The sequence below is a fragment of the Oryctolagus cuniculus genome, chromosome 2 (assembly GCF_964237555.1).
Source record: "Oryctolagus cuniculus chromosome 2, mOryCun1.1, whole genome shotgun sequence".
NCBI classification, from domain to species: domain Eukaryota; kingdom Metazoa; phylum Chordata; class Mammalia; order Lagomorpha; family Leporidae; genus Oryctolagus; species Oryctolagus cuniculus.
The window spans coordinates 19,102,928-19,128,616 of record NC_091433.1 but is presented as its reverse complement, the minus strand read 5'-3'; the positions used below and the strand labels follow the sequence as shown (position 1 = coordinate 19,128,616).

The 25,689-nt window shown below is 42.5% G+C and overlaps 1 protein-coding gene across 5 annotated transcripts in view; it reads left to right on the top strand.

Annotated features, from left to right (window-relative positions):
• Positions 1–25,689, top strand: part of PPARGC1A (PPARG coactivator 1 alpha) — a 705,391-nt gene that overhangs the window by 561,951 nt on the left and 117,751 nt on the right. The window contains exon 1 of one of the 5 annotated variants that reach the window (XM_051842173.2): positions 24,003–24,180. The exons of 3 other annotated variants lie outside the window; for them this stretch is intronic. In XM_051842173.2, the coding sequence (XP_051698133.1) occupies positions 24,136–24,180 (45 nt within the window). In that variant the 5' untranslated portion in view covers positions 24,003–24,135. Of the gene's footprint in view, positions 1–24,002; positions 24,181–25,689 lie in introns of those variants that run through there. One more of the 5 variants, XM_070069601.1, reaches the window with a different exon arrangement.

The following is a 25,689-nucleotide window of genomic DNA, read 5'->3' as shown; positions in this document are numbered from 1 at the left end:
AAATACTTGTGATTAAAATACTGAAACTAGTTGGTAAATATCTGTTTCCCAGATCCTCTGAGCACCCACACCCCTGTCACTGTGGCTCCTATTTTTGGAACTCCTTGCCTGCTACATGATCCAGTAGGTCTTAGTGATTGCTGTAGCATGAGCCCCCAAGATGTGTACTGATTTGTCGCTCCCCCTCTTCGTGGAGGAACGACACAGGACTCTGCGTTGTTCTTTTGTCTGCTCGGCCCTTCCCGGGTTTGCTGCTGGTTCTTCCCGGGTTGGCTACCGACCCTTCCACCTCCGTGGAAGGGAGGTTCCCCCTGCCACATTCCCCACTTCTGCGGGGGAGCGGCACACCGCCGGCCGGCTCTCTCGGGGGCTGCACAGGTGTTCCTTCAGATAGATGTTCCCTGGTGCATGTTGTCTCTCTCCTCCTTTATAGTCCTCTTCTACCAATCCCAACTCTGCTACCCACAAGCCGAGTATGCTGCTCTCCTCCAATCAGGAGCAGCCCCTGCAGCTTGTCAAGTTGGTGAGAGGCAGCTGGGTAGAAGCTGTTTGCTCCTCTCCCAGCGCCATATTGTGGGAGAGCAGATGCATAGAATAAGTCTTAATTCCAGTAACTTAGTCTAGTCTGAGTTGCTCCCAGTTGCTCCCCACACTGATTGATTGGTGTCCATTTCCATACTGATTGTTATGCCTGTAAATGTTATGGAGTCACAGCACAATTCCGTTCCATGATGTGGAAGTCAATCACAGCACACTGAATTTCAGCTAGGGACAGTGTAGCACAATTGAAAAGCCTGGTATGGAACAATAGGCCATCTCTTCTGGTTGGCTTGGTCTTGGATGTGTTATTTTCAAAGCCTTGGTTTGTGCAGATGCACGGGGAAGATAGTGATGAAATGGGAGAGTAAATTAATTCAGATACATAAGGCATCTAGAGCATTGTTTCAACATGGTTGGTTCCCAGGAAGAATTACTTATTTATTATTCTATTATTAATGAGCTTTGTTGAACTCAAGCTCAAATTTGATTTTAAGAAAAAGTGAAACAATCACCCTCTTCCCCCAACCTCGAAACAAAACAAAGCAAAACACAATGTAAACAAGGAAAGGGCCATTAACTTTTTCTTGATCGATGTGAGGAAATCAGAGTTTGTGAAATTCTTATCTTACTGAGCACCAACTCAGGTCTTTAAAACATCCATGTGTAGGGTGAATTTTGGGGACAGTGATGACGTATTCAGCAGTTGTTAATTGTTACGTATACGGAGGATGTAGGGACGATGAATGACAGGCTGCCACTGATGTGAGTGACTCATTGTCTGTAGGGGAAACAGATGCCCAAACTGAGATTAGAATGAGCACGGTGCTCCAGTAGACGAGGATACTGGCACTTGAGCTCAGAGCAGAAGGATCTAACTTGGCCTCCAGGGGTCAGTGATACTTCCTGGATGAACTGACATCTGAGCTGATTCTTCAAGGATGAAGAGAATTAGATAAGGAAAGAGGCCCCAGAAAGGGATTTCAGGTAGATCTGGAGCAACAGCAAGATAAAAGAAGCCATCTTCAGGGCACACATTTTTGGAAGGTAGAAGCAGGGAGTGATAAGAGGCCAGGCTGGAGGCACGGGCAGGGGTCTACTCGGGGATACCCTCCCTGCCATGTCCAGGAACGCCCTCTAGGTCCATGTAGAGGCACTGAAATGGTTTAGCCTGGGGTGGAGAATGGCCCTAATTGTGTTTCAGAAAAGAACACTGGTGTGATTTGATGAGGATCTGAACCTAGGCATTTATAACTGAACAAAAAGGCAGGAGCAAATCAGAGATGATTTTTTTTTTTGAATTTTGTAGATTGTGATACAAAGAACACAGAGCAGCAGCAGAGTGTTGGTGGGATATTAAGATAATATGAGCTTCCCTGCACCTGCAAGACATCAGTGGTCAGAAGCCAGCCAGCGGCCGGCTCAATAGGCTAATCCTCTACCTGCGGCGCCGTCACACCAGGTTCTAGTCCCAGTCGGGGTGCCAGATTCTGTCCCTATTGCCCCTCTTCCAGTCCAGCTCTCTGTTGTGGCCCAGGAGTGCAGTGGAGGATGGCCCAAGGCACCTGCATGGGAGACCAGGAGAAGCACCTGGCTCCTGGCTTCGGATCAGCGTGGTGCACCGTCCGCAGCACACCGGCCACAGCGGCCTTTGCGGGGTGAACCAAGGGAAGGAAGACCTTTCTCCCTGTCTCTCTCTCTCACTGTCCACTCTGCCTGTCAAAAAAAAAAAAGCCAGCCAGCTCCAAGGCCAAGAGTAGGCAGTGTGGGCTGGAGATAGAGGTGTGGGGCTCAGCTTTGTCGTGACAGAGGTTCAGACCTCCAGAGGCCATGAAATCAGCCAGAGAGGAGTAAAAAGAGCAAGCAGAGGGGGCTGAGAGCAGAACTGCAGGGGACATCAACATTTCAGGCTGGAACCACTGAGACATGGGAAACCAGAAACATGGATCATCATCAACACAAAATTGCAGAGGGTCAGGTAGAACCATGGTCATGCAGTTTATTCCACCCTCATTCCTTTGCTGACACTGGGAGTTTGAAATTGTATGGGAACTGCCTTCACAGGAGGTTTGTTTTTAAGTTGCTTTTTCCTTCCTTCCTTTCTTCCTTTCTTCTCTCCCTCCCATCCCTCGCTTCCCCTCCCCTCCCTCTTCTCCCCTCCCCTCCCTCTCCTCCCCTCTCCTTCCTAACTCCCTCCCTCCCCTCCTCTTCCTAACTCCCTCCATCCCCCTCCCTTCCTCCCTCCCTCCTTCCCACTCCCTCCCTCCTCCCCCCCTTCTTTCCTTTTTTAGGTTTCATCGCAGGTGCCTGTCTAGCACTAAACTGATTCTGTTCCCTTTTGCCTGTAGAGTAAAACCAACCTAGAAAGTGGGACCTGAGTAAGGATCCTGCTGTCTCCCCTCGCATCTCACCCCTGCCAGTGGAACTTAAACTCATAAAACCTTGTGTTTGAGTCCTGGCCTGAGTTTAGGTCAGTCCTTCCTCTTACCTGAACCCATTTCATTTTCTCTCTTTCTCAAAATATGTTCCCTTCACTGCTTTTCACGTCCTTTTATGAAATGTTTGTCCTAAATCTCTTTTATTTTGAGTGGCACTTATAAACTAGAGTCTAGCACGGAGCAGATGTATTCATTTAATAGTTTGCTTTGATGGCTCCTTTAAGAGGCTTTATAATCTTTATATTTTACCATTGGGTTTGGAGTTTTATGCCCCTTTAACAGGTGTATTACCTTCATCAGAGGTTTCCATTTTAAGCTGTTGACTTATAAACACATGGCCTGCGGGGATTGTGTGCAGACAGTTTATTCACTTACAGATTTATTCTCCTATTCGTCTTTGTAGTTAGTGCAGGGGACCTAAATTGATTGATAATGACAGGTCGTTGGTAAAAATCACTCTTTCAATGACCAAATTAATTGTTTACTCCAATCAACAATGGGTCAGTGAAAGATCACTCATATCGAGAGGATTTTCAGAAAAGTTAATTTACAACAAAATGCCTTCAGGTCCATCTTTGCTTCTCCATGTTTGTGTTTTAGGGGCAAACTGTGCTTGCACAATTTTTTTTTTTTCCTGAGGGCACTTGAAGGTTGGACTTTTTGACTCTTTAATTGTGCAGGAAGCTCAGGCTCTTCCAAAGATAATGTGTTTTATGTGAATTTGACATGTCCTTCTATTACGCACAAAGAGCCAATCACACTGCCCTAAAGGACAGGAAAGGGGGAGACAAGTAGCACCTTCTGTTAACCCTAGGAAGTAGGATGGAGCAGGAGAGTTTGAGATGAGCTGTGTGTGAGCAGTGGGCTGTGAACAGCAGCCCCATCTCCTGTACACCTTTGATGATGTGGGACAAGGGGATGAATTCAGTGAGCAGCTAGGTGTGGACGTTGGTCCTGCTAGGCTTGGAGCCATGGGGAAGCTTCTGTCTGCACTGGGAGAAGTGGGCCATGAGCCCCTGGACTGGAAGTCTGGCTAAAAGCAAAATGGAAATCCAAGGCTTGTCCATTTTTACTGAAGATTCTTGGACATCTACAGTGGACATTAACTGAACAACCCTTCCTCCAAATACTGCTGACAGTCCCTGAAAATGGAGTTGGGCAGCTCCCAGGAGAGGTGGAACAAAGCACTCGTCTACATAGAAAGGGAGGCCAGGAAGTTCAAGACTGCACCATCTAGGGTCCAACCAGGTTGCAATTTTATCAAATGAATGTGACGGTGAAATCCATCTCCTGCGGCTTGGTATCTTCATTGTAAAGCTGCTGTCTGTAGTTCGCCTGAGTTTGGTATCATTCCTACCTGTGCCCAGGAGAGGCAGGGCTGAGCCAACATTGACATACCTCCTTTGTAAAGGATGGGAGAGAGGCCACTCCAGAAGGAAACTGGACGATTTCTCCTGGCATTCTGGGCTGTAGTCTTCTCAAAGAAAACACAGGAGCTCCCACAAGAGCACAAGGAACGAAGTCATGCAGATGCTGCGGATGGGAGTGGCGTTAAGGAAAAGGAGAGCAGCAAATATGATTTTGAAAGGGAACTCTTTGGGAGATGGTTGATCTCAGATTACAATGGCTTTCTTCCTTTCCCATCTCCAGAGGGCAACTTACAATTTTACTTCTGTACAATTGGAGCATTTGGAGAATCTGTTTCTCAATATGTGAAGATCAGTGCATCTTTCCTTCTTGTTACTCTAATTTTTATTCCTTGATAGCTTTCCTCCCCTTTTTCTTCCTGTTCTGGTAGCTCTATGATGTCGCTTCTTGTCTATCAGTCATCATCATCATCACCACTGTCTCCTTCTTCCTTCGTGTTTGCTTCACAGGTTCATCAGCTCCTGGAAAGAAGCACCTGAACTTACTTACACTTTGGTGTCCACAGCTAGCATCCAGGCATTGCAGGGCCTTCTATTAGGGGCTCACTTGTTTAATGAATGAATAGTAAAGAAACAGATGAGTGATGGAGCAAGTGAAGAAGTTATGAATGAGCGCTGGCGCCATGGCTCAATAGGCTAATCCTCCACCTGCAGCGCCGGCACACCGGGTTCTAGTCCCGGTCGGTTGGGGCGCCAGATTCTGTCCCGGTTGCCCCTCTTCCAGGACAGCTCTCTGCTGTGGCCAGGGAGTGCAGTGGAGGATGGCCTGAGTGCTTGGGCCCTGCACCCCATGGGAGACCAGGAGAAGCACCTGGCTCCTGCCTTCGGATCAGCGCGGTACGCAGGCCGCGGCAGCCATTGGAGGGTGAACCAACAGCAAAGAAAGACCTTTCTCTCTCTCTCTCTCTCTCTCACTGTCCACTCTGCATGTCAAAAAAAAAAAAAAAAAAAAAGGAGTTATGAATGAGACGCATCATGGAAAGGGACTGTTTTCAAGCCATGAGTCAAGCTGTGATCCACCTCTCCCAGGGGCCTCTTCTGAGCTGTAGGAACTTAGGGCTCTGAGCACTCCTCCACCAGGTCCGCCTGTCTGTCCAGCATCTTTAGACATATTTCTCTGACACTGAAGCCTTGCTGGGTCTCCTTTGTTAGAAGCACTGTTCTCTGATATCCTCTCACCACAAAACAAAAGAACCACAGTGTCCTGGAGCTTCTATTACTTTCAGAAAAGCCCACCTGGGGTTGAACAGCACCAGAGGCGTTAAAGGCAGCCAGCAAAATGAAAAACTGAAGCTCTTGGGGGAAAGTCAAGAACTAGAAAATGCAATAGTTAGCTGATAAAATGTCTGCTTCAGTTTCAGCCAACTTCCTTGAACCTTGCCCCAGTGCAGTGGCCTCCAGTTGAAGTGGCAAAGAGGTGTCAGTGACAAATCACCCTGCCATGAAACAGCACCAGCTTCAGCAAATTGTATGTGGATGCCAGAGTGGGTACAATAATGGAGTAGCCTGGGCCAGCCAGCAGGCCCCTGGATGGGGTGGAATATTTACCCCTCCTTAGCCACAGGATGCCTTCTGTTCATTCATAGATGGAAAATGAGTTGGGAGTTTTCCATTGAAGCGTTCCATTGTATCTGTTGGGAGTGAACCAAACACATACCCAGAAAGCAAAAATGCAAGCAGAAGTCTCTGCCTTGGACCCAGAGATTTAGAGCCTTCCCATGAGCTGCTGAAATCAACGCCGGCTTTGTCTTTTGAACGTTCTGAAGTCAAAAGAAAGCAGAAAAACAGAAAACCTCTTAGGATGTGGCAGTTTTTTTTTTTTTAAACAAAAGAAACTTAGCTATGGTGTGAACACATTTCCTCCACTGCTATAACTGGGGGAAAGGCAGGAGCCAACCCCCTCGATGGTTATAGAAATTCAGACCACACATGGATGTGTACCTGCATATCTTGGCAAGAAAGGGCAGTTCTCTTAGAGATCTCCTTCCTTGATGTGATGGGATGTTGAGAGCTCCCAGTCTTCCACTGGGCGCCAAGGCAGAGCAATATGTTCTGCCCCAGCTGGAATCAATTTCCCTTCGAGTGCCAAACAGCCAGTCCATTCGAGTCCTGCCTCTCGCATGCCTGACATTTCTGTCTTGCACTGAAGGATCTTTGGTGTTTGTGCCTTTCCCTGATCAGGACTGCAAATTCCATGAGGTCAAAATCCATCTCTGATGATCTGGGTCTTTCCCTGCACAGCCTAGCTCCAGCCTGGTGAGGACCTTTTGTGAACATTTTGCTTATTCAATAAACCCTTGTGTGATGAATGAATGATGGGGAAGGAGCAAGCCTGGAATACGGAGAATGTATTCACTAACACTTGTAGCATCACATAATTTGGGGACCAGCCAAAGTGTTCTATTTAGGTAAATGCCCTGGTTCCCTTTAAATCACAGAATTCTTATTTTTTTTTTTTTTCCTTTCAGGATTAAGTTTCCTTGTGAAAACTGAGCCCAAAAACTTCCCCCTGCCCCCAACTCATCCACAGAATCTGTGCCAGTAAAACTACACTTGCTCTCGGAAGGTTCTGTGTGCCTTTTCCAAGAAAGTCCAGAACACCCCTACACAAAGTGTGCTTATCTCCTTAACCCCTCCCCTGCCACCTGCCTGTGCCTGGTGGGATATGAGCATTTTCAGACAGTTCTATTGTCACCAGTGAAATGTCAAACAAAATGGCGTGCCACATGCCTGGGGGTTTTATGCACCCCCTGCCTGGCCCCTGGTTTGTCGGCATAGGAAGCTTTTAAAATAAAGGCAGCCAACTCACACCCCACGCTTGGCTTAGCCTGGGATCTGGAAATGCTGGAAGAAACGCTTTTAACTCCCAAGGTGTTTGACAGGCATTTCTCTCCTGATGGAGTTTGAGAAGCCCTTCTCATTGGCTGCCTTTTACTGCCCCTCCCCCTACCACCATCCCTGTCCACCCCCCCCCCCCACATACTTGGTTATCTGAGGACAAGAGTTGGGTTGTTTACTGTTTTCTCAGGGTACAGAGTCTTGAAGAGTTTAATTGTGAACGTTATCTGAAGAATCAAAGTTGGGCCCATTCCTTAGCAGAAGGGGGCAAGTGTGGGAGCAAGGGATTGTTTGTGAGATGGTTGCCGTGGTATGGCCCACTGCTTTCCCTTTGAGAACCCTGGTAGGAAGGGCGTGGGGAGAGTGCCCATGAGAAGGACTCAATTGACTTTTATTTTGATTATTATTATTTTTTATAGAGGAGCCCTCTGTGCTGTTTCCTGGGTGGGCTGGCCCAGGCTGTGTTCTGCAGCTGATATAAACCAGCAGAGGTTGAGCTCTGGTTGGGACAGGCTCTCTGTGGCTGGAACTGGTTTGCCGAACTCAGAGAGTTCTCTGCTTCTTCCAGGCGGGTGCCTGAGCCCTCAGTGGCTCTGGGTGTTTCAATAGTAGAGCAAGCTGAGAGGAGGACTCTGGAAGCTGAGTGATAGTGGTGTCTATATACATGGAAGCCAGCATCAAAGAATTCCAGCTAATCTTGCTTCCATTGTCTCTTTTCTGAGGTTAGGGAGGGAGAGGTTTGGAGACATGGGGGAGGAAAGTTTGAGTTGTCAGGGGAAGAGAGAAGAGGAATTCTTTAACAAAGCTTTAGAGGCAGAGTGGCAGAAGAAAGGGTGAGGGGCAGAGAGGGAAAGAGAGAGAGAGAGATCCATCTCATCTGCTGGTTCACTCCTCAGATGGCTACAATGGCTGGATCTGGTTCAGACTGAAGCCAGGAGCCAGGAGCTCCATCCTGGTTTCCCACCTGGGTGGCAGGGGCCCAAATACTTGGGTCATCAGTCATTGCCTTCCCAGGTGCATTAGCATGGAGTTGTAACTGAAGTAGAGTAGCTGGGACATAAACAGGCAGCCTGACATGGGATGTTGGCCCAGCTCAACCCTCAGCATCACTACGCCAGCCTCAGAAGATGAACATAGTCAGTGTTCTTTGTAGACAAGGTTAGGGTTTTGGGGAGAAGGGAGCTTTGATTTATCCAAGGATTATGCCAGAATGAAATCATCCAGGGGCAGGAGGTATTTGCTGGCTCCTTCATGGATTCTGATTGCCTCCACACATTGCCAAGTTGCTGGCCGGGAAAGTGTTTTCTGCAATGTAGTAGTTTAGTGGTAACGATGGCAAATTAAAACCTTGACCACAGGATAAACAAACTCCCATCATGAGGACTAATAGAGACATTAACCTTGGTTTCATTTTTGTCCTTTTAAAATTTAGATGGATCAAGTCCTAGTAGCCAAGGGCTCATTTCCAGGAAAAGATCTGCTAACTCCCTGAGTTAGTTCATCACCTGCCACGGCAGAATACAGCCCCAACGGCACAAGTTCCCTGCACTTGATCTTAACCCGTACCATTATATTTATGATGCTCCTTTGAACATTTTATGTTTTATCTTTTGAAATCAATAGATAGCTTTTGACAGATTGGGATGGGGTTTCTTTATGCATACCCCTCTTCTTGCTGAGTTAAAAATTATAGTCTCGAAAGTGATTTCATTTACATTTGCTCCTACGTGGACCTCAGGGGTCGAACAGAGCACATCGAGCCTTGTGGATCTTTTCATGGCCTCTCACTCACCATTGGCAATTCCCACCTCCCTACTCTGGGCGTCTCCTTGAATAGGCTGGCTTCTGTTATAACCGCTTAGCAGGGCCTTTTATTAGCAAGAATCTTGTGTTGCTGCCTTGATCTTTCCAATCTGATCCAAGTTCCAGGTCCTTTCTCTTTGTCCTCCAATTGCTCTCTATGGTTTCTGCTAAGCTACTTTATCAGTGCATAAAAAAAAGGTAGAACATTCCGTCAATAACAATATTTTATCTAGGGCTTCTGACCAATTAGTGTAAGGGCCATCACTCAAGTCCTATTTTCTATTAGTAAGAAAGTGGACGTTTTTTAAGGGCTGAAGCAAGAGGAGAGAATCACCATTCATTTATGGGTAACTTAGAATAGATCGAGAGTGAAAGCGGAGCTACCACTCCAGAGGATTCGCAATTCACTTCTTTTATATAGAAAAAAATAACAACCTTAACAACTCCCTTGTTTTATTACATGAAAAGAGACATTTCAAAGTGCAAAAGTTCTCCTTGAAACAATATCATATGAGATGTAGAATCACTGATTTCAAACTCTAGAGATTTTCTCTATTTTAAGCATGGGGAAACTGAGGCACACTCTATTTGCATGAATGTATTCAAAATCGTGACTGTGGCAATAGAATGTGAAGCCAGGTTTTTCAGGGCTTCAAGACTGATTTTTGCATGCATTCACACAAAATGCATTTGTTGAGTCTGTTTGATACAGCAAGAAGTCTGCTTGGTGCTGTACAAGCTAAACGGATTGAGGATGTAAGATAATCAATCTTCAAGGAGCTTTAAGATTTTTTTTTTTTTCAAAAACAAGATACATCTAAGTAAAGAAATTAGAGAAAAAATTAGCTGAGCCAGGCTAGCATCAAGAGCCAGGAGCTTCATCTGGGTCTCCCATGTGGGTGACACGCACCCATGTACTTGGGCCATCTTCTGATGCTTTCTCAGGCCATTAGCAGGCAGCTGGATCAAAAGTGGAGCAGATTGGACTCAGACTGGCTCCCATGTCACTGATACAAGTCACTGGTGGTGGCTTAACCCGATGCACCACAGCACTGGCCCCTGGACCCACTCTTTATTCATGGCAGACATCACTCACTATTTGCAGTCCTCTCTCAGAGTTCAGACACAGTCATATCTCTCATAACAGTTTCTGGTAGTCAGTATGAAGTAGCTAGAATAGGCAGGAGATGATAAAACCTACTTATTCCTCCTCCATGTTGGGCTAAAAAGATCTTCCTGCCTAGGGTGACAGGTTCAAACTGTAATATCAGGAGATAAAAATATGTAAGCCTCACCTTTAGTAGTCATAAATACTATTTGTCAGAATGGCCCATCATGAAGTGACCTGATATACTTATGAATATTCTATTGTGAACTTAAATTAGTTTTCGCCATGTTGGCTGTCCCCAGATCCAGCACTCACTGCAGTGCAGTGCCTCTTGGGCAGGCAGAGTAAATATTTGTTGAATGAATGAAAGTCACAGTGCAGTTAATTGTGGCCTTGAAGAGGGGAAAGGCCAGAGTTTTATAAGCTGAAACCATCCAGCTCATGCTGGGACTGGAGCCAGGGAGTAGTGCATCCCCAATATATCTCAATGTAGAAACCACCTTCTTCTGTGAAATTGGTATCAGCAGGGCCTTCGGTTCCTGCCATGCACATTCACTCTAAGTCACAACATTAATTAATAGAGAAAATATATTGCTACCAAAAAGAATAGCAGTTCCAAGTTGCTTGCTGTCATGCCTTTGGATATTCTGCCCAACTGCATCCTACGAGCAATAGCATGGCAGGTTTTGTTTCCAGAGAATAATTGGCACTTTTAATTTCAGTTATTAATCAATGAGATTGCAAAATACATAAGATCAGGGATTTCAGTTATTATTTCAACTGCACATATACAAGTGAATAACATTTACTAAGCTTTCACTTCTATGTGCCCTTCTTTTAGGCAAAGATAGGGATATGGAGAAGGAAAGAACACAGTTCCTAATCTGAAGGAGCTCGGAAGACAGCCCCAGCAGTGAGATCCGCAAATAAGGCTGCAAAGTTAGCCACGTATAACATGCACTCTTCGTGGTAGTTACTCAGCAAGTATTCATAGGCTTTTCTTTAAATCTTTATATTCTCAACATGAGATTAGTAAATACATTTCACTTCTCCTGACAGTTCTACTTGCCTCATCATAACCTACTTGGAGTTCATTGTCAAAAGTTCTGAGGTCACGGTAGACTTGGGGGAAAATGACAGCAATCACTGAGTGATATCAGTCTATGAATAATAAGAGGGAGGTGGTGTGTTCCAGGGACAAGAGCGCTGGGTTTGTACTGAGAAATACACTGATGGGGATCCCTAACCTCCCACCCCGAACACCCCAATGCTCTGCCCTAGTTCTACTTCAGTCATCCACATGTTTTTATGTTCAGGTGTCGAGTCCCTGAATGCCATTCTTTTTAATACACTGTGAATACAATTAGATGAAAGTGTCACTATTTTAAACAAATGATGGAGGAAGATCTTTCAAGACTTTAATAACGATGACTAGGTATTTATTTTAAAAATGGCAGTGATGATTGCGAACATTTATGTAATTCGTGGTAGTTTCTAAGGCACTTCCACAAATTGGAAGCAAACTGACTACAAATGGAGCTTTGGCTAAATAAATCAAGGTACTTTCCAACAACGGAACATGAGACAGTTATAGTATAGTATGTGGTAGATCATTATTTGTGCTTGTGAGACAACATCTTTGATAAGCTTTTAGAAAAGCAGGTTGCAGAGCAATGTGTCACATACGTCTAACTCTGTTTAAAAGTTATATTTTCATAAACACGCATATTGGATTATGACATTGAAAGAAATCTGGAAATTTACAAGAAAATGTTAATAGTAATTGTTTGGTGATCAGTAAGGCAGATTTACTTTTTTCTTTCTTTCTTCACTTTCTGGATAACCATATCATGAACATAGTCTTCTTCCATGAAAAAAAGCACATATTCTATTTTGAAAGTTTATCACATATTAAGATCACTTGATCGTTACAATCAAGGATAGTTATTATGCATGCCTTACAAATGAAGGGCATGAGTTCAAATTAACTGAGTACTTAGCATTCCTATGCATCAGGCAAAGCTATGGTTGATCTGCAGCTATCAACTCATTGAATTCCCACAGTAATCCTTGGAAGCAGGTACTCTTATTATCCACATGTGCAGTTGGGGAACAGAGGCACAGAAAGGCTAAGGGTTGTTAATGGTCATCCAGTAGTATAAGCACATCCATGATCTCTTGGCTCGGAGCCTGAATACCCCCCGGCTATGCCAGGTTGCTTGGTGGAAAACACACAGAGGGATGTGGTGGTGTTGGTGGCTGAACTTAGATATTCTCATTCTAGATTCTGTTCCCTTGTCACTATATATTTGTGTGCGTATTTTATTTAATCCTGGTCATGGATAGTCAGGCTATTATTTCCCCTCCCCACCCACCCAGCATAGCCTCATAGCGTGGTGCAATTTATTTTCTGAACCTCATGATGAATTTATCCTGGAATACAGAATTGGGAGAAGACTGTCTCCCTATCTCTCATGGCCACGATCCAAGGTTCTAGAAGCTTGAAATAAAAGAGTGAAATAAAGAATAAATAAGACTGCTGTCTTTAAGGACCTTGCGTTCTAGTGGAACAGAAAGAATATAAGCAAAAGACAAAGAATTTAGAAAACTGATACATTCTATGGAGAAAAATATAGGCGAAGCAAGGATGGCCCTGACTGTACTCTGAGAGTAGGGATAGAGTAGCAACTGAAATAAGTGTGTCAGGGAAGTTCTGTTTCCTTTTGTTGGATAATAAATATTTAACCCAATGCATTTGAGTTTGTGTCTAAAATACCAGGAAACTCCAAGCTGAATACAGAACATGGTTACAAAAACACACAGTGCATTCCAGGTAGATGCTAGCATTTCCTTTCTGGCTCCTTTTGAGCTGATTTGATCTGGTTTTCATTTTTATTGTCTTGTTTCATATGCCTCACTTAGTATATAGCCAAAAATTCCATTTTTTTGAAATAAATTTGAGAAATAACAACTTTTAGACATTGCCCAAAGAAAGGAGAATGGAACCACTGCAAAAACAAAGGCTATGAGACAGCCGTTTTCTTTCTACACAGAAGTGATCTCCTTGTTTTTACCTATATTGGGTATTTTTTAATACATTTATTTATTTGAAAGTCAGAGTTACACAGAAAGAAAGGTATTCGATCTGCTGGTTCTCTCCCCAACTGGCCACATCAGCCAGAGCTGCACTAGTCCGAAGCCAGGAGCCAGGAGCTTCTTCCAGGTCTTCCCATGTAGGTGCAGGGGCCCAAGGACTGGGGCCATCTTCCACTGCTTTCCCAGGCCATAGCAGAGTGCTGGATCAGAAGTGGATCGTCTGGGTCTCGAACCGGCACCCATATGGGATGCCAGCACTGCAGATGGAAGCTTTAGCTGCTACCCCACAGTGCCAGCCCCTATATTGAGTATTGAGTAATCTCATTTCTGATTTTACTGGGGACTCTTCTTGTCCCTCATTGCTTTTTTTCTGACATGGATGGTGTGCACTTGCACCATGTACACACGTACATGAAGGCACACACACACAAGCTCACTTAATTGCATGCAGGCTATTTGCAAATTTTCATTTTCAATAATGTATATATTTATATTTGCTAGTAGAGATGGCCTTTGTGCTTTATGATTAAAAAAAATTATTTACTCTTTGGCTGCCGTAACCTTTTTGAATGAGTGTGGAACTTCCTAGGGCCTCTGTGATACATGACATGAGTGTTGATGGATTCTGTAGATTTCTCAAGTAACTAAATGTAGTTATTTATAAGGCTTCATTTAGAAATTATGGCCATATATAGTGACTATCAAAGCTAAATCCATGTCATTTTAATAAGAATGCAAGACATTCCTATCAGCGTCTTCTGCCACTGTATTCATACTTTTGGTGCTGAGATCTTAAGAAACAATGCTTTATGCTAGTAGGTAGCTGAAAACACAGATGTTGATGGGCATTTCAGGTAGCTGTGCTAAGACCAGGCCATATTGATCTGCAGTTAATATATTTAGTGAGAAAAAGAAGTTTCTTTTTAGATACAATTTTGAAGATGTCTGCCTCATGTATTAGTGTTTCTACTTGATTATTTTCTTTAGACATGAATAAAGATGGGAAAAATTACCTGTCAACATATTCTTGTTGCTGATGCTCAAAATTTTATCCTAAAATTCTGGGGAAATTTTGATGTGGCATAGTTATGCTTATATCAAGGGCTTTGCAAGACTGTGAGAGTCAGATAGTCTGAAATTGTAGTTGTTTGTGGGTATATCTTTCTCCTCCACTAGGATTAAGGGCAAATATTATGTGTTGATTAAATTGGTAGCTTTTGGATAGTATGTGACAGTCAGTATTTGAAGAATAAATATGAGAATGTGTTACCTGTAGGATTATCTCATAAGAAAAGGTATGAAAAATACATATCAAGGGATTTCGCTCAGCAGTTAAGACACCAATTGAGATGTACATTCCACATCCCACTTTGGAGTGCCTGGGTTAGATACCTGGCTTTGGTTCCTGCTAATGCAAACCTTGGGAGGAAGTGATGATGGTTCAGGGGATTAAGTCTCTGTACTTACTGAGAGACCTTCCTTGTGTGTCTAGTTCCTGGCTTTGGCACTCCTTCCCCTGCCACTGTTGAGGCATTTGGGGAGCGAAGCAGTGGGAGGAAGCTAGCTCCTTCCCCTCTTCCCTCCCCTCCCCTCCCCTCCCCTCCCCTCCCCTCCCCTCCCCTCCCGTCTTTAGCCCCTCTTCTCCCTCCTCTCTCCTTTTCAATAAACAAATAAACCACATTTTAAAAGTTTTGTTTAAAATATGCATACTAGATTCCCTAATGGTATGAAAATAATCAGTGAATAAGTATAATGCACTTAGCATGATTTCTAAAACATTTAATAAACGTTTAATAAAAATAAACATTTAATAAACATATAATAAGCATTTAATACAACTTAACCATCACTAATATTATATATATTGTTTTGTGTTTCCAGGGCACAGTATAATGCTTGGCACAGAGTCCACTTTAATACATGCTCATTTAAGAAGTAAACGTGCAAATGAATAAATGACTCTCACTGAAGAGTCTGGGGTCCATCTTGGGGCTTCCCCAGCACCTCTTGCATGCCTTAACCCCAATAGAGAGTACTAATGTGATTGTACTTGCTTATTCTCCTGCTCGGCTACTAGCCTGTGAGTGCTCCAAAGGCAGAATGTTTGCCACCTTCCTCAGGCCAGTGCAGCCCATAGAGTGCTTGTTAGGTGAATGGAAAGATGTAGAAATTCCTGAATGAGCAGAGAGATAGATAAATGCATGTAAAGATAGACGAATATTGGGTGCACAAACATATGGCTCCTTTGCAATGCTCTATTATGAACTTGGAAGTGTAATATATCCCGGGGGTCTTTAAAAGTTTATGGAAAATGTGTACCATGAAGAAAACTATGTATGGATTTAATGGTTTTGCTCCAAAATAAGCTTATCTTTTAATTCCATTTTTCAAGAATTATTTGAAATACCTTTGTAGCTTGGGGTGAGACCAAGTAATAGAAAAATTTTCCTATTTGTGCCTGCATAGCTGTGGAGCTCCTTCCTTCAATGCTTTTTGAGTTATTTAGGCACTACTTTATGATCTAAGAACAGAGTTGTGAATGAGACGGTTTTCTAGTCTTTATGGAGCTTATGTTCTAAACATCTTCTTTAAGCTCCATTTTATTCACATTTTCTCTCCTTAGAGGACTCTAGATTTGCTTTTAAAATCACATTAAAATTTACAATCCTAAGCTTGGAGACATTCACCAGTGGGTTTCATCCTGATGAATGGTCTCCGTTTTATGCGCCTCCAATCATGTGGGGGTGTGGGAGGGAAACAGAGAAGATTTAAGAGTTAAAGTTCTTATAGGCCCAGAGCATTGCTGGCTTATGTGGAGAGTTCAATACGTTGGGAGGTCTTGTGTCAGTTAGGGTTTTCCAAGAGCAACAAAATCTCCCTCCCCCCTCTCTCGTGTGTGTGTGTGTGTGTGTGTGTGTGTGTGTCTGTATGTCTCTCAACAATTTCCTATTACAAACACTAGTTTCTCATTTTCTAACTAATCCTAATGACTTCTCTGAGGTTCAACCTTTCCATTGTGTGGTTATTCAGTTTGTCATTGGTTACATTTGGGGATTTGCAGGACCTAAGCAACTCTTCCTACGACCACACTTCTTTAAAAATGGGTGCTTTTTTATTTCAGTTATGCCAGGTGACTCTAGAGATCTGCCACTCATCACTGTATAGTTATCAATATTACATATAGTTATATATGTATATATATGTGTGTATGTATATACATATATATTTAAAGCTATCAGTATTCTATTAGACACATACAAACGTGTTAAGAAAGTAGAGCTTGTGTTGAGCTCATACACCATTTAAAAATTAGTGTTTTTTAAAGCTACCAATATGCAATTTGCCCATGTTTCTTGATTATACTTATATTCATGAGTAATACTTTCTCTGGTCTTTGAAGAATATTGTGAATTTTCTTTTGTCCAACTAGAAGGTTATTGGTTAATTATAGTTTAACATATGTTTCTTGGTTAAATTCATGGTTGTTCATCTCAGTTTATCAACAAACGACAGCAAATGCTACCAGACTTGGGGGTCATGAGGATGATCATCAGGTAACTCTCAGAAACAGGAGTGGGATTTTGTCAAGTTTCTAATGATATGTTGTGTCTGTTATCACAAGATTTCAATTCATAACCACAAACCACAGAAACTCATATTTGAATGATTTTTGCACGTATCTGTGCCCGTCAAGATTTTAAATACCTTATGGTGTAGACTGTATTTTGTTTATATTTGTAAGTAGGAGTAATGGGAAATACAATTATAACCCAAAGTTGACAAAGGCAATTATTGTTACTGAGTGTCCCCAACACATAGGCTGGTTTCAAAGTAGGGGAGAAGGGGAGGAAGAGTGTTCTGCTGCCCCCTCTCTTCCAGACAGCTTGGGTCCTCTGTTCTTTGTGTCTCACTCGCAACGTCCTGTAGCTTCCTCTGTTGTTCCAGACTCATACATTTCATTCTCCCTATTCGATGGGGAGTCTCCTGAGACAGGTCCTACTCAATTGTGTACTTTCAGTGCTGTAAAGATTAAAAACCTTGGCAGGTGATAGAGGGAGGCAGTGCAGTGGTTGGGCAAGAGGTGTATGTTAGGGGCATATACTCTAGAACCAGCTTTCTGAAGGTCAAGTGCCAATCTTCTCATTTATTATGTGTATAATAGTCGAGATACTTTCTCTCTCTCTCTTTCTCTCTCTCTCTCTCTCTGTGTGTGTGTGTGTGTCTCCATATTAAAAAAAAAAAAAAAGAATAAGTGTAGTAATAGTCCCCATTTGGTAAGATCAACAAATGTGAAGTACTTTGAATAGTAGTGGGCATGTGGTTGACATGCTAAGTTCAATTTTTAAAAAACCTTTATTTCTAGTTTAAGACATTGTGTCTCTGATCTAAGAGTGGCCTCCTGGCATTTTGCAGGTTAAAGACCAATGTTCACAATAAGATCATGTTAGCAGCTGCATCCACCACCTGGTCGGGAGCCAAATCTTGGCTCTCACTACCTTTCATATTTCTTTGTATTTCCCTTAGCAGCTAACACTAGACCATGTATGATTTATCATTTGTCACCAGGACATTTTATTTTCTTGCCCCCTTAGTATTGAAGAGAACTAACATTTACCAAGTGTCTACCACGTGCCAAGCTAGGTATGTGATGCACATATACTCATGAGCCCAGTGGTGTCATCTGTATTTGAGCGAGGCCCAGGAACATTAAATATCTTGACCCATTCTCTGCGTTAGGAAGTGTCACAGCCTGCTTCTGCCTGTAGATCAGCTCCTGTCCAAGGAAATACTGTCCTTCCATTAGTATCCTTCCTCCCTCTGCCTGTCACCTTTGTAGGATCCCATCAGGCACCCCCAAAAGCCAGACCGATCCAGGTACTCTTTTCCAGCCAAGTGTGTCTCCTGCAATACTTTGTTCTGGATCCCAGAGCTTGTATTAGATGGCTCAGGAATGGATGAACAATGCCCTGGCAAACCTCATCTGTCTTCCTGTATTTATATATTGGCACCCACACAGAATTACTCAATATTACACTAAACTAGAGATTAGGGCACCTGGCAAAGCAGGATACCAATGTAGGGCATCAAAATTTTTCTTTGAAAAACTTTTACACTTGATGTTTTAAAGTAATCACTGAAGCAGCTACTATGACAAAAATAAAATTTATTTGTCCTTCTCTCTCTGTATGTTATTTAGTAATGAATCTAGTTTTTATTTTGAATTACTCTGGGGCAGGGACCTTTTAGAAGTCTTCATAGGGACTGGCTGGCATTTATAAGATTAATTAGATCTCTTTTCAAGCCCTTGACTGATTCCTATCCCTTCCCCCTCAACACACTCAGTGTTATACTCATAGATGAGTATTTTGATTGATTGTGTGTCTGATCATTCACTCCTAGACTGGAAGCTTATTCAAGGAAGACAGAAAATTGCACGCAAGTGTAGCACCGGCATGTTGTTGGCCTATCTTTTGGAGCACAGTAAATTCTTTATGAGGTCTTTCCCCTTTGTCTTGTGTTCTACCTTTGCAGATCCCTATAATCCTGCACTTGTGGCTACATGTGGAGAGACTGGTGATGTCTCTCTTATCTTTGCCATGGCGTCATTCAACTAAAGTAGTATTTGACTGCCCTGGAGTCTTTAGAAAGGATTTTTGGTTTAATGTTAATTGTTAGGTTCAACATTCTCTACTTTTACAAGGCAGGAAGATTGTGAACAGCTAGTGTTCACAGGTTGAGCATCCTTCATCTGAATATCAAACTCTGAAATGCTTGCTTCGTATCTGAAACTTTCTGAGCGCCAACATGACAGCACAAGTAAAGAACTCCACACTTGACCATAAGTGTTGAGTGATGGTCAAAATGCAGGTGCACTAAGAATACGGTATAAAAGTACCCTTAAGCCTTGTGCGTAGGGTGTGTGGGGAAAAAACATGAATTTGGTGCTTAGCCTTGGGTCCCCAAGTACTTCATATACTTGTATATGCAAATATTCTAAAATGAAAAAAAAAAAAAAACTCTGAAATCCAAAAGACTTCTGGTCTCAAGCAGTTCAGAAAAGGGATCCTCAGCCTCAGCGGGGCAGAGTTCAAGCAAGGCAGAAGAAAGTCTATTCCGTGCCCTCTGACAGGTCTAAAGTTACTGTCTGCAGCTATAAATAACTACTGAAGACATGAATTGAAGAGAGGGTTCCTTGTGAAGAATTTTCCAAGCAGCATGGTGTTTTCGTCCCTGTTCCCTACTGCCCTTACAGGTGCTAGTGGTTATTGATAACATGGAGAAAAATACCGTGTGAAGTCTACAAATATACTTCTCCTCTCGTATATCATCAGTTTATTTTACTTATTTCCAGCACTGGGCATTTATAGAGTGATCTTATGATGCAGACATTCAAAGAAAGGCTCACCACATATGTGTAATCAAATATTCAGGTTTTTCTTTTTTATATATCCTGAGTGGAAATGTTCCTGCTTTTAATCTATTTTTTGAATTTTCAAAATTTTTATTTTTGTTCTTATTTAAAAATCCCTGATGATTTTGCCTAAAATTACCTGCAGAGATGCTTGAAAATGGAAAATGTAGAAATTGCCAACAGTTCTTTAAAAGAAAGTCGCACTGGGGGACACTTTGCTCTGGATAATTCCGTATGTATTTGCTCAGGTCAGCAGTGGTTAAGTGAATCAAATATCACTTTTTTCCCATTTGCTTTTCCATTTCAAAGTTTTCTAGATTTTTTTTCACCCAAATCTTTGGTCTTGAAAATGCCTCTCTCACACATTCCTTTGCGAGGCTCCCTGGATCCTCTGCCAGAGTTGTCCTGCCTTCTCTGTCCTGTGGGCAGCACACCAACCAAGAGGGCCACATGGGCCAGTGTCCCTTGCAGATTTGTCTGTTCATGAACCCTGATGTCCACTCCATGGGATAGAAAATGTAGATGCTTCACTGCATGCATTTCACTTTAAATTGCCCTATTTAAGGCAGAAGAAGAGAGGCAGAGAGGACAGAGCTGGAAGACTTGAACAGAGAAGGAAATGGGCACGTGTGTGGTGTCCACTACAGGCCAGTCACTCTGAAGGGCTCTTTATCCACATCCTCTCAGCCAGTTAATCCTCTTGGATACCCATAAGCCTGCAAGGTGGATGTCATCCCCATTTTCTAGATGGAAAAATGAAGATGCAGGGAATTCCAAAAGCTCAAGCTGTGACCTTGAGGCAGTGTACTGACGCGGATGTCACACGTGAGTTTGTCTCTGGTGCTCCTTGCTGTATGAATGGCCTCCATCATCCATGCGTTCTACACCCATCTGAGTTATCTTGTAAAAGTTATGTATTTTATTTATTTGAAATGTAAACAAATGAGGGAGAGGAAGAGAAGAGAAGAGAAGAGAAGAGAAGAGAAGAGAAGAGAAGAGAAGAGAAGAGAAGAGAAAGAAAGAGAGAGAGAGAGAGAGAGAGAGAGAGAGAGAGAGAGAAAGGAAGGAAGGAAGGAAGGAAGGAAGGAAGGAAGGAAGGAAGGAAGGAAGGAAGGAAGGAAGGAAGGAAGGAAGGAAGGAAGGAGAGAGAGAAAGAAGGATCTCCCAGCTGCTTGCTCAAATACCCACAATAGCTTGAGCTGGTCAGGCTGAAATTTGGAGCTGGGAAGTCAGTCTAGATATCCCACATGGGTGGTGGGGGCTCAATTATGTGGTCCATCACCAGCTGCCTACCCGGTGCATATTATAAGGAAGCTGAAATCAAAAGTAGAGCAGGAACTTGAGCCCAAAAACTCCAAGATGGGATGTGGGAGTCCCCGGCAATGTCTTAACTTTTAGGCCAGACATGACCCCTCCATCTGAGTTCTGCTTCTTTATTGAAATGTTTGTTCTTTGCAGCATAATTCATATATTTAGAGATGATGAATTTGAACTTGAGCTTGGCTTAGTTACCATTTGGAAAGTAGGTTTTTCTCTTTTTTTAAAATAATCACCTTTGGAGCAGATCTCAAAATATCACATAATCAAAGGCAGGTAATTATTCCTACACAATGATATTATAATCAGTTTGGCTTTGGGATTTTGTCGGTGTGGTGGTGGCCATGGCAGGGGGGACTTCAGAATTCATATTACATTTTATTTTCCTCTGCCCGGCTGAGCACCAAGGGTGACTGCCTTTGTTCTTCTAGGTTCCAGAAGGTGTGAGGACAACAGAGGAGGCAGCCTGTCCTGGCTTTGTCTTCTTGGTCCTCTACTTTGGAACCTGCCCCACTACATAGTGGCTCACCCATATGCCAGATGACTGGGGTACTTTGACTTAGAAATGTTTTTAGTGGAGTTTGTTTTTGGTTATGGTTCCTAATCAGAGAAGAGTAGAAAACCACAATGAGTTTTGAATCGCCCTAACTCATGAGACCTTGTCATGTTGGAGCACATTCCCAACAGACTGTAAAACCTCTATTGGAAGTAAATTCTGTTAGTGGTGGCAAGTAGCAATGTGAAAGTGTATTTTTAGGGCTTCGTCCAGGATTAGGTAAACGTGTATGTGCTTCACAGAGTAGACTTACTTGAAGCACATCTGTGACACGGCACGCACCTCTCAAATACAGTTTTTCATGCAGTCTTAATTTGTGTCTTATACTCTGCCTTTATTTGGAGTTGGCATTTCCAAAATGAATTTTAATATCATTAAAGAAGAATGAAATTATGATAAGAGCTCTTACTCCTTTGGGGCTACTCTGCAATGACCTGAATCAAACACCCCAAGTGAACTTTGTGGTTTCATCTACAAAGGAAGTGACATTATTTTTTTAACTTTTATTTAACAAATATAAATTTCCAAAGTCCAGCTTATGGGTCAAATCAAACTCATATCATATGTGTAAAATCAAACTACAAATCATAGACATTTGTAGTAAGGCTTCAAGGCAAGGTGCCCTGTGCCTGCTGTGTGCTGGTCTGAGTCCTGCCTTCTCTTAATTTCCCTGATGGTTTTAGCTAGATGTGGGTGGTGTTTTTGCTTTATTTCTGGACACCATGCTGGAGTTCCCTTTTGATTTGTGGAGAGATTCTTAGACACCTAAGTTACAGGACTGTCAGTTGCAATGATACCATTTTTCTGTATTGTCTGAATTAAGAACAAAATGTCTGGAGTCAGACAGGACTGATTTCAAGTCTAATATCTCCCACATACCAACGTTTTGTCTTCAGAAAAGTTATTTAACCTCTCTCAACTTCAGCAACTATATCCATAGAGTCAGCATAATAATAGTACTTACTCCCACTGCTAGCGTAAGGATTAAATGAGATAATCCACATAACTGGTCAGCATGGTGTTTGGCACACAGTAAGTATTCATCAACTGTTAGATGTCATTTTTTTATTACTATTATTTCTGCTGTAGCCCAGAGATCTGTGAGCCGTGAACATAGAGAAGTGGCAAAGACCTGGTCCTTTGAAAGTTGAAAAGGACAGGGGAAGCCAGGAGGACCTGGCTCCATTCCCCATTCTTTATACTTGTTTATTACAGCTGTGAGTTGCCATGGAAACCTTCAGGATTAAGATGGCATTATTGAGTTAAGCATTCAGTGAACACCTCGGGAAAGAAAAGGCATAGCATGTGCGTGCTGCCCTAAGTTGCTCTAAACTAAAGGAGGATCTGAGAGGAAATCAGCACAGGGCAGTTTCTTTCCTTGTCTCACGGATTCCTGAATTCATAGACAATTAAACCAGACATTGTAATGATCATCATCCCATGTTTGCCTCTTTGTGGAGCATTCCAGAAAGTTGTCAATAGTTATGGCTAGGATTTCAAAGTAGGAAAGCACTCTTTACATACTGGGGAGTATGGCTTTCTGAAATCGATTCTGAAGTCGTGAAGAACTCAAATGTTTTTTTGAGAAAGGTTGACCTCCTTTCATGCCACTTACTGTGAATTAAAGCTGCGAGGGAGAACTAGTTTGGGCATGTGGTACAGCACTTAGCGCCGCTGCTGCCAGGGAACAAGATTTGTGTTTCTAAGGAGATACAACAAAAAGGAGAATGCTTTAGGAGCCAGCGGCTGTCAGAGTGTAAAAGTATCTATGTGCCGAAAAGGAAATAGAAGCTGAATTAAGTAATCTTCTACACACGTTACAGGGTGCCCTTCTGCTAGTAATTCTTAAATTCAAAAGCAAATAGTTGTGACCACAAAGGGCTTAGAACATTTCAGCTGGTTTTAGCTCTCAGACTCCAAGTGGATATGATCTGTATTGACCTGCTCCGTGCATGTGATTTGAAGATGGTCTGACTCTCGCCTGTCATTTTGTTGGGTTGTATTAATGACAGGGGACTAAGAGTGACACAGTCCAGCAGAGGTCTGGGTGGTCACCTGACAACATATCCCAAATCAACGAGAAGCAGCAAAGTCCAGTTCCAACTAGGGCAGCCAAACTGGGTCCTCTGCTGCTATCTTGCCTGTCCACATTCACCAGTTTGCAAATGTGTGGCCAGTGATTAACAAGGAAAGACGTCCTGAATAGGTTCATTTGATAAATATCATCACGAGACAGAAATCACAGGGAGAGCGCACCAAGGAAAAATCACAGTACTGCTATATTTACTTAGTGCCTCTGCACTAGGGTTTTATTTTCCACAGTTGGAAAGGGAACCACCTGTCTCCGCTGCTGATGTCAGAGAGCTCCCTCGAGACACAGAGCTGTTGGAAAGCACATGATATTGTACATATTTGCTCTTACGTCCATATCTGGCTAAGATTGGGTTTCAGACTTGTGCCCTATTGCAGAGTTCATTGAGCAGTGGCTCTGAGGTGCCTCCCACGTCACCATGCCCTTGTGAATTAAAAAGTAGCAAGTTTAAGTCCCCGTGGTGAGCAGTCCCTCTACTCGCGATACAAGTATGTACACTGCAGTAAAATGAATGACACGCTTTCTGGGGTTATCGTCTATGGATTCGGCTTTGCCAGTGAGTATCAGGAGGCATTATCACTACACTATCTCTAGGAGCCGTTGTGTTGCTGCTGTTTGCAGTTTTGTTTTATTTCTAGTGATGAGGATTTTTGTTTTGTTTTGTTTTTAAATATGAGGTTTAGAGGTTTTCTGAGCCAAAGATGCAAGAAAAAAATTAATATGTGATATGTCTCTATCTTTTTTTTTTTGTTTTGTAAGCTGGTTGTGTGCTATTGTGGACAAATTGTGTAATACAGTGAGTGAAAAGCCTACTGTGGAAAGACTGGGTGCTATGAGTAGGCATGTCAAGCAGATCTATTGCATTAGTTTTGTTATGTTTTTTAAGCTTTTTCAAACCTGCTCCAGATCTTTTTGCCTGGGGGAGAAGTAGACCTTCTAATTGCAACTCTTTAAGGAAATGTGAGGACCACTATATTGCACAACTCCAGGGGGTGCTATTTATTTGAGACAAGAGCTCACACTTGAACTATCCCGCTGACTATATGTACAATCACGGGAAATATGATGCTATCAGCACTACTCAAACATTACCTAAAAATAGAATTGTTACCAGCCATTGCAGAAGGCTAGCTATTAGTGAGGTTGTTCATTATTTTAATAGAGTCATGTGTCTGAATTTGAATATCTTTACCAAGTTGCAAATGATATGGTTATTACACAAAATAGGTAGAAAACAGAGTCTGAGGGTATAAATTATATTCTTGGGCCACATCAAATCAATGTCCTATTAGGGATCAGTATCAGGGTTCTTAATTCCCAGCCTTCCTATGATGCAGCCTTCAATTAAATTTATATTTGAAATGATGCTTGGCGTCTTTTTCTCCAATCCTAAAAATAGAGTAAATAGGATGGGCTAAGACCCCTTGGTTCATCTAATCTTTCCCCTAGTGTAGGATTTTCCTCTGAACCATTAAATGTGTTATAATGTATGATTGATATTAATTAGTTTTCTGTAAAGTACTGCACTCCTTAACATGAACTGAACTAGAAATAAATATATTACCATGAATTAAGAGTTTATTGGTTGCGAAGAAGAATTGGATGAAGGCACCTATGTGAAATCCTTAGTACAGGCATCAAATTGAATTAATGCCAGCACTGCCTTGAGATTAATTTGAGTACTGAATAAGAAATAGAATACCATAACATAACTGTGTTTACTGAATCATTTTTGGCATCAAAAACTAAAGCTACATTATAGATGCAACAACAGACTTTTCTCCCTTGGAAGAGAGAGGCGGGTGCATTTTGTAATTAAAGTGAATGCTACCCTCCGAAAAATGCCTCTGGTCTCCAGGAAGTAAACAGTTTTCTTGAGAACATTGCATCCCTGTGTGTATCCTGTACTTGATGAGGCTCTGGTCATCTTCCGCATCCTATTTGAGTTTTATAATATGATCAGCTCTATTTTCCACACTCTGGATTCTGGAGTACTGGCTAAAATTCATTTTATAAATTTACATTTCATTGTTAGGTATGTTTTGAAAAGGTATGGAGGAAACTG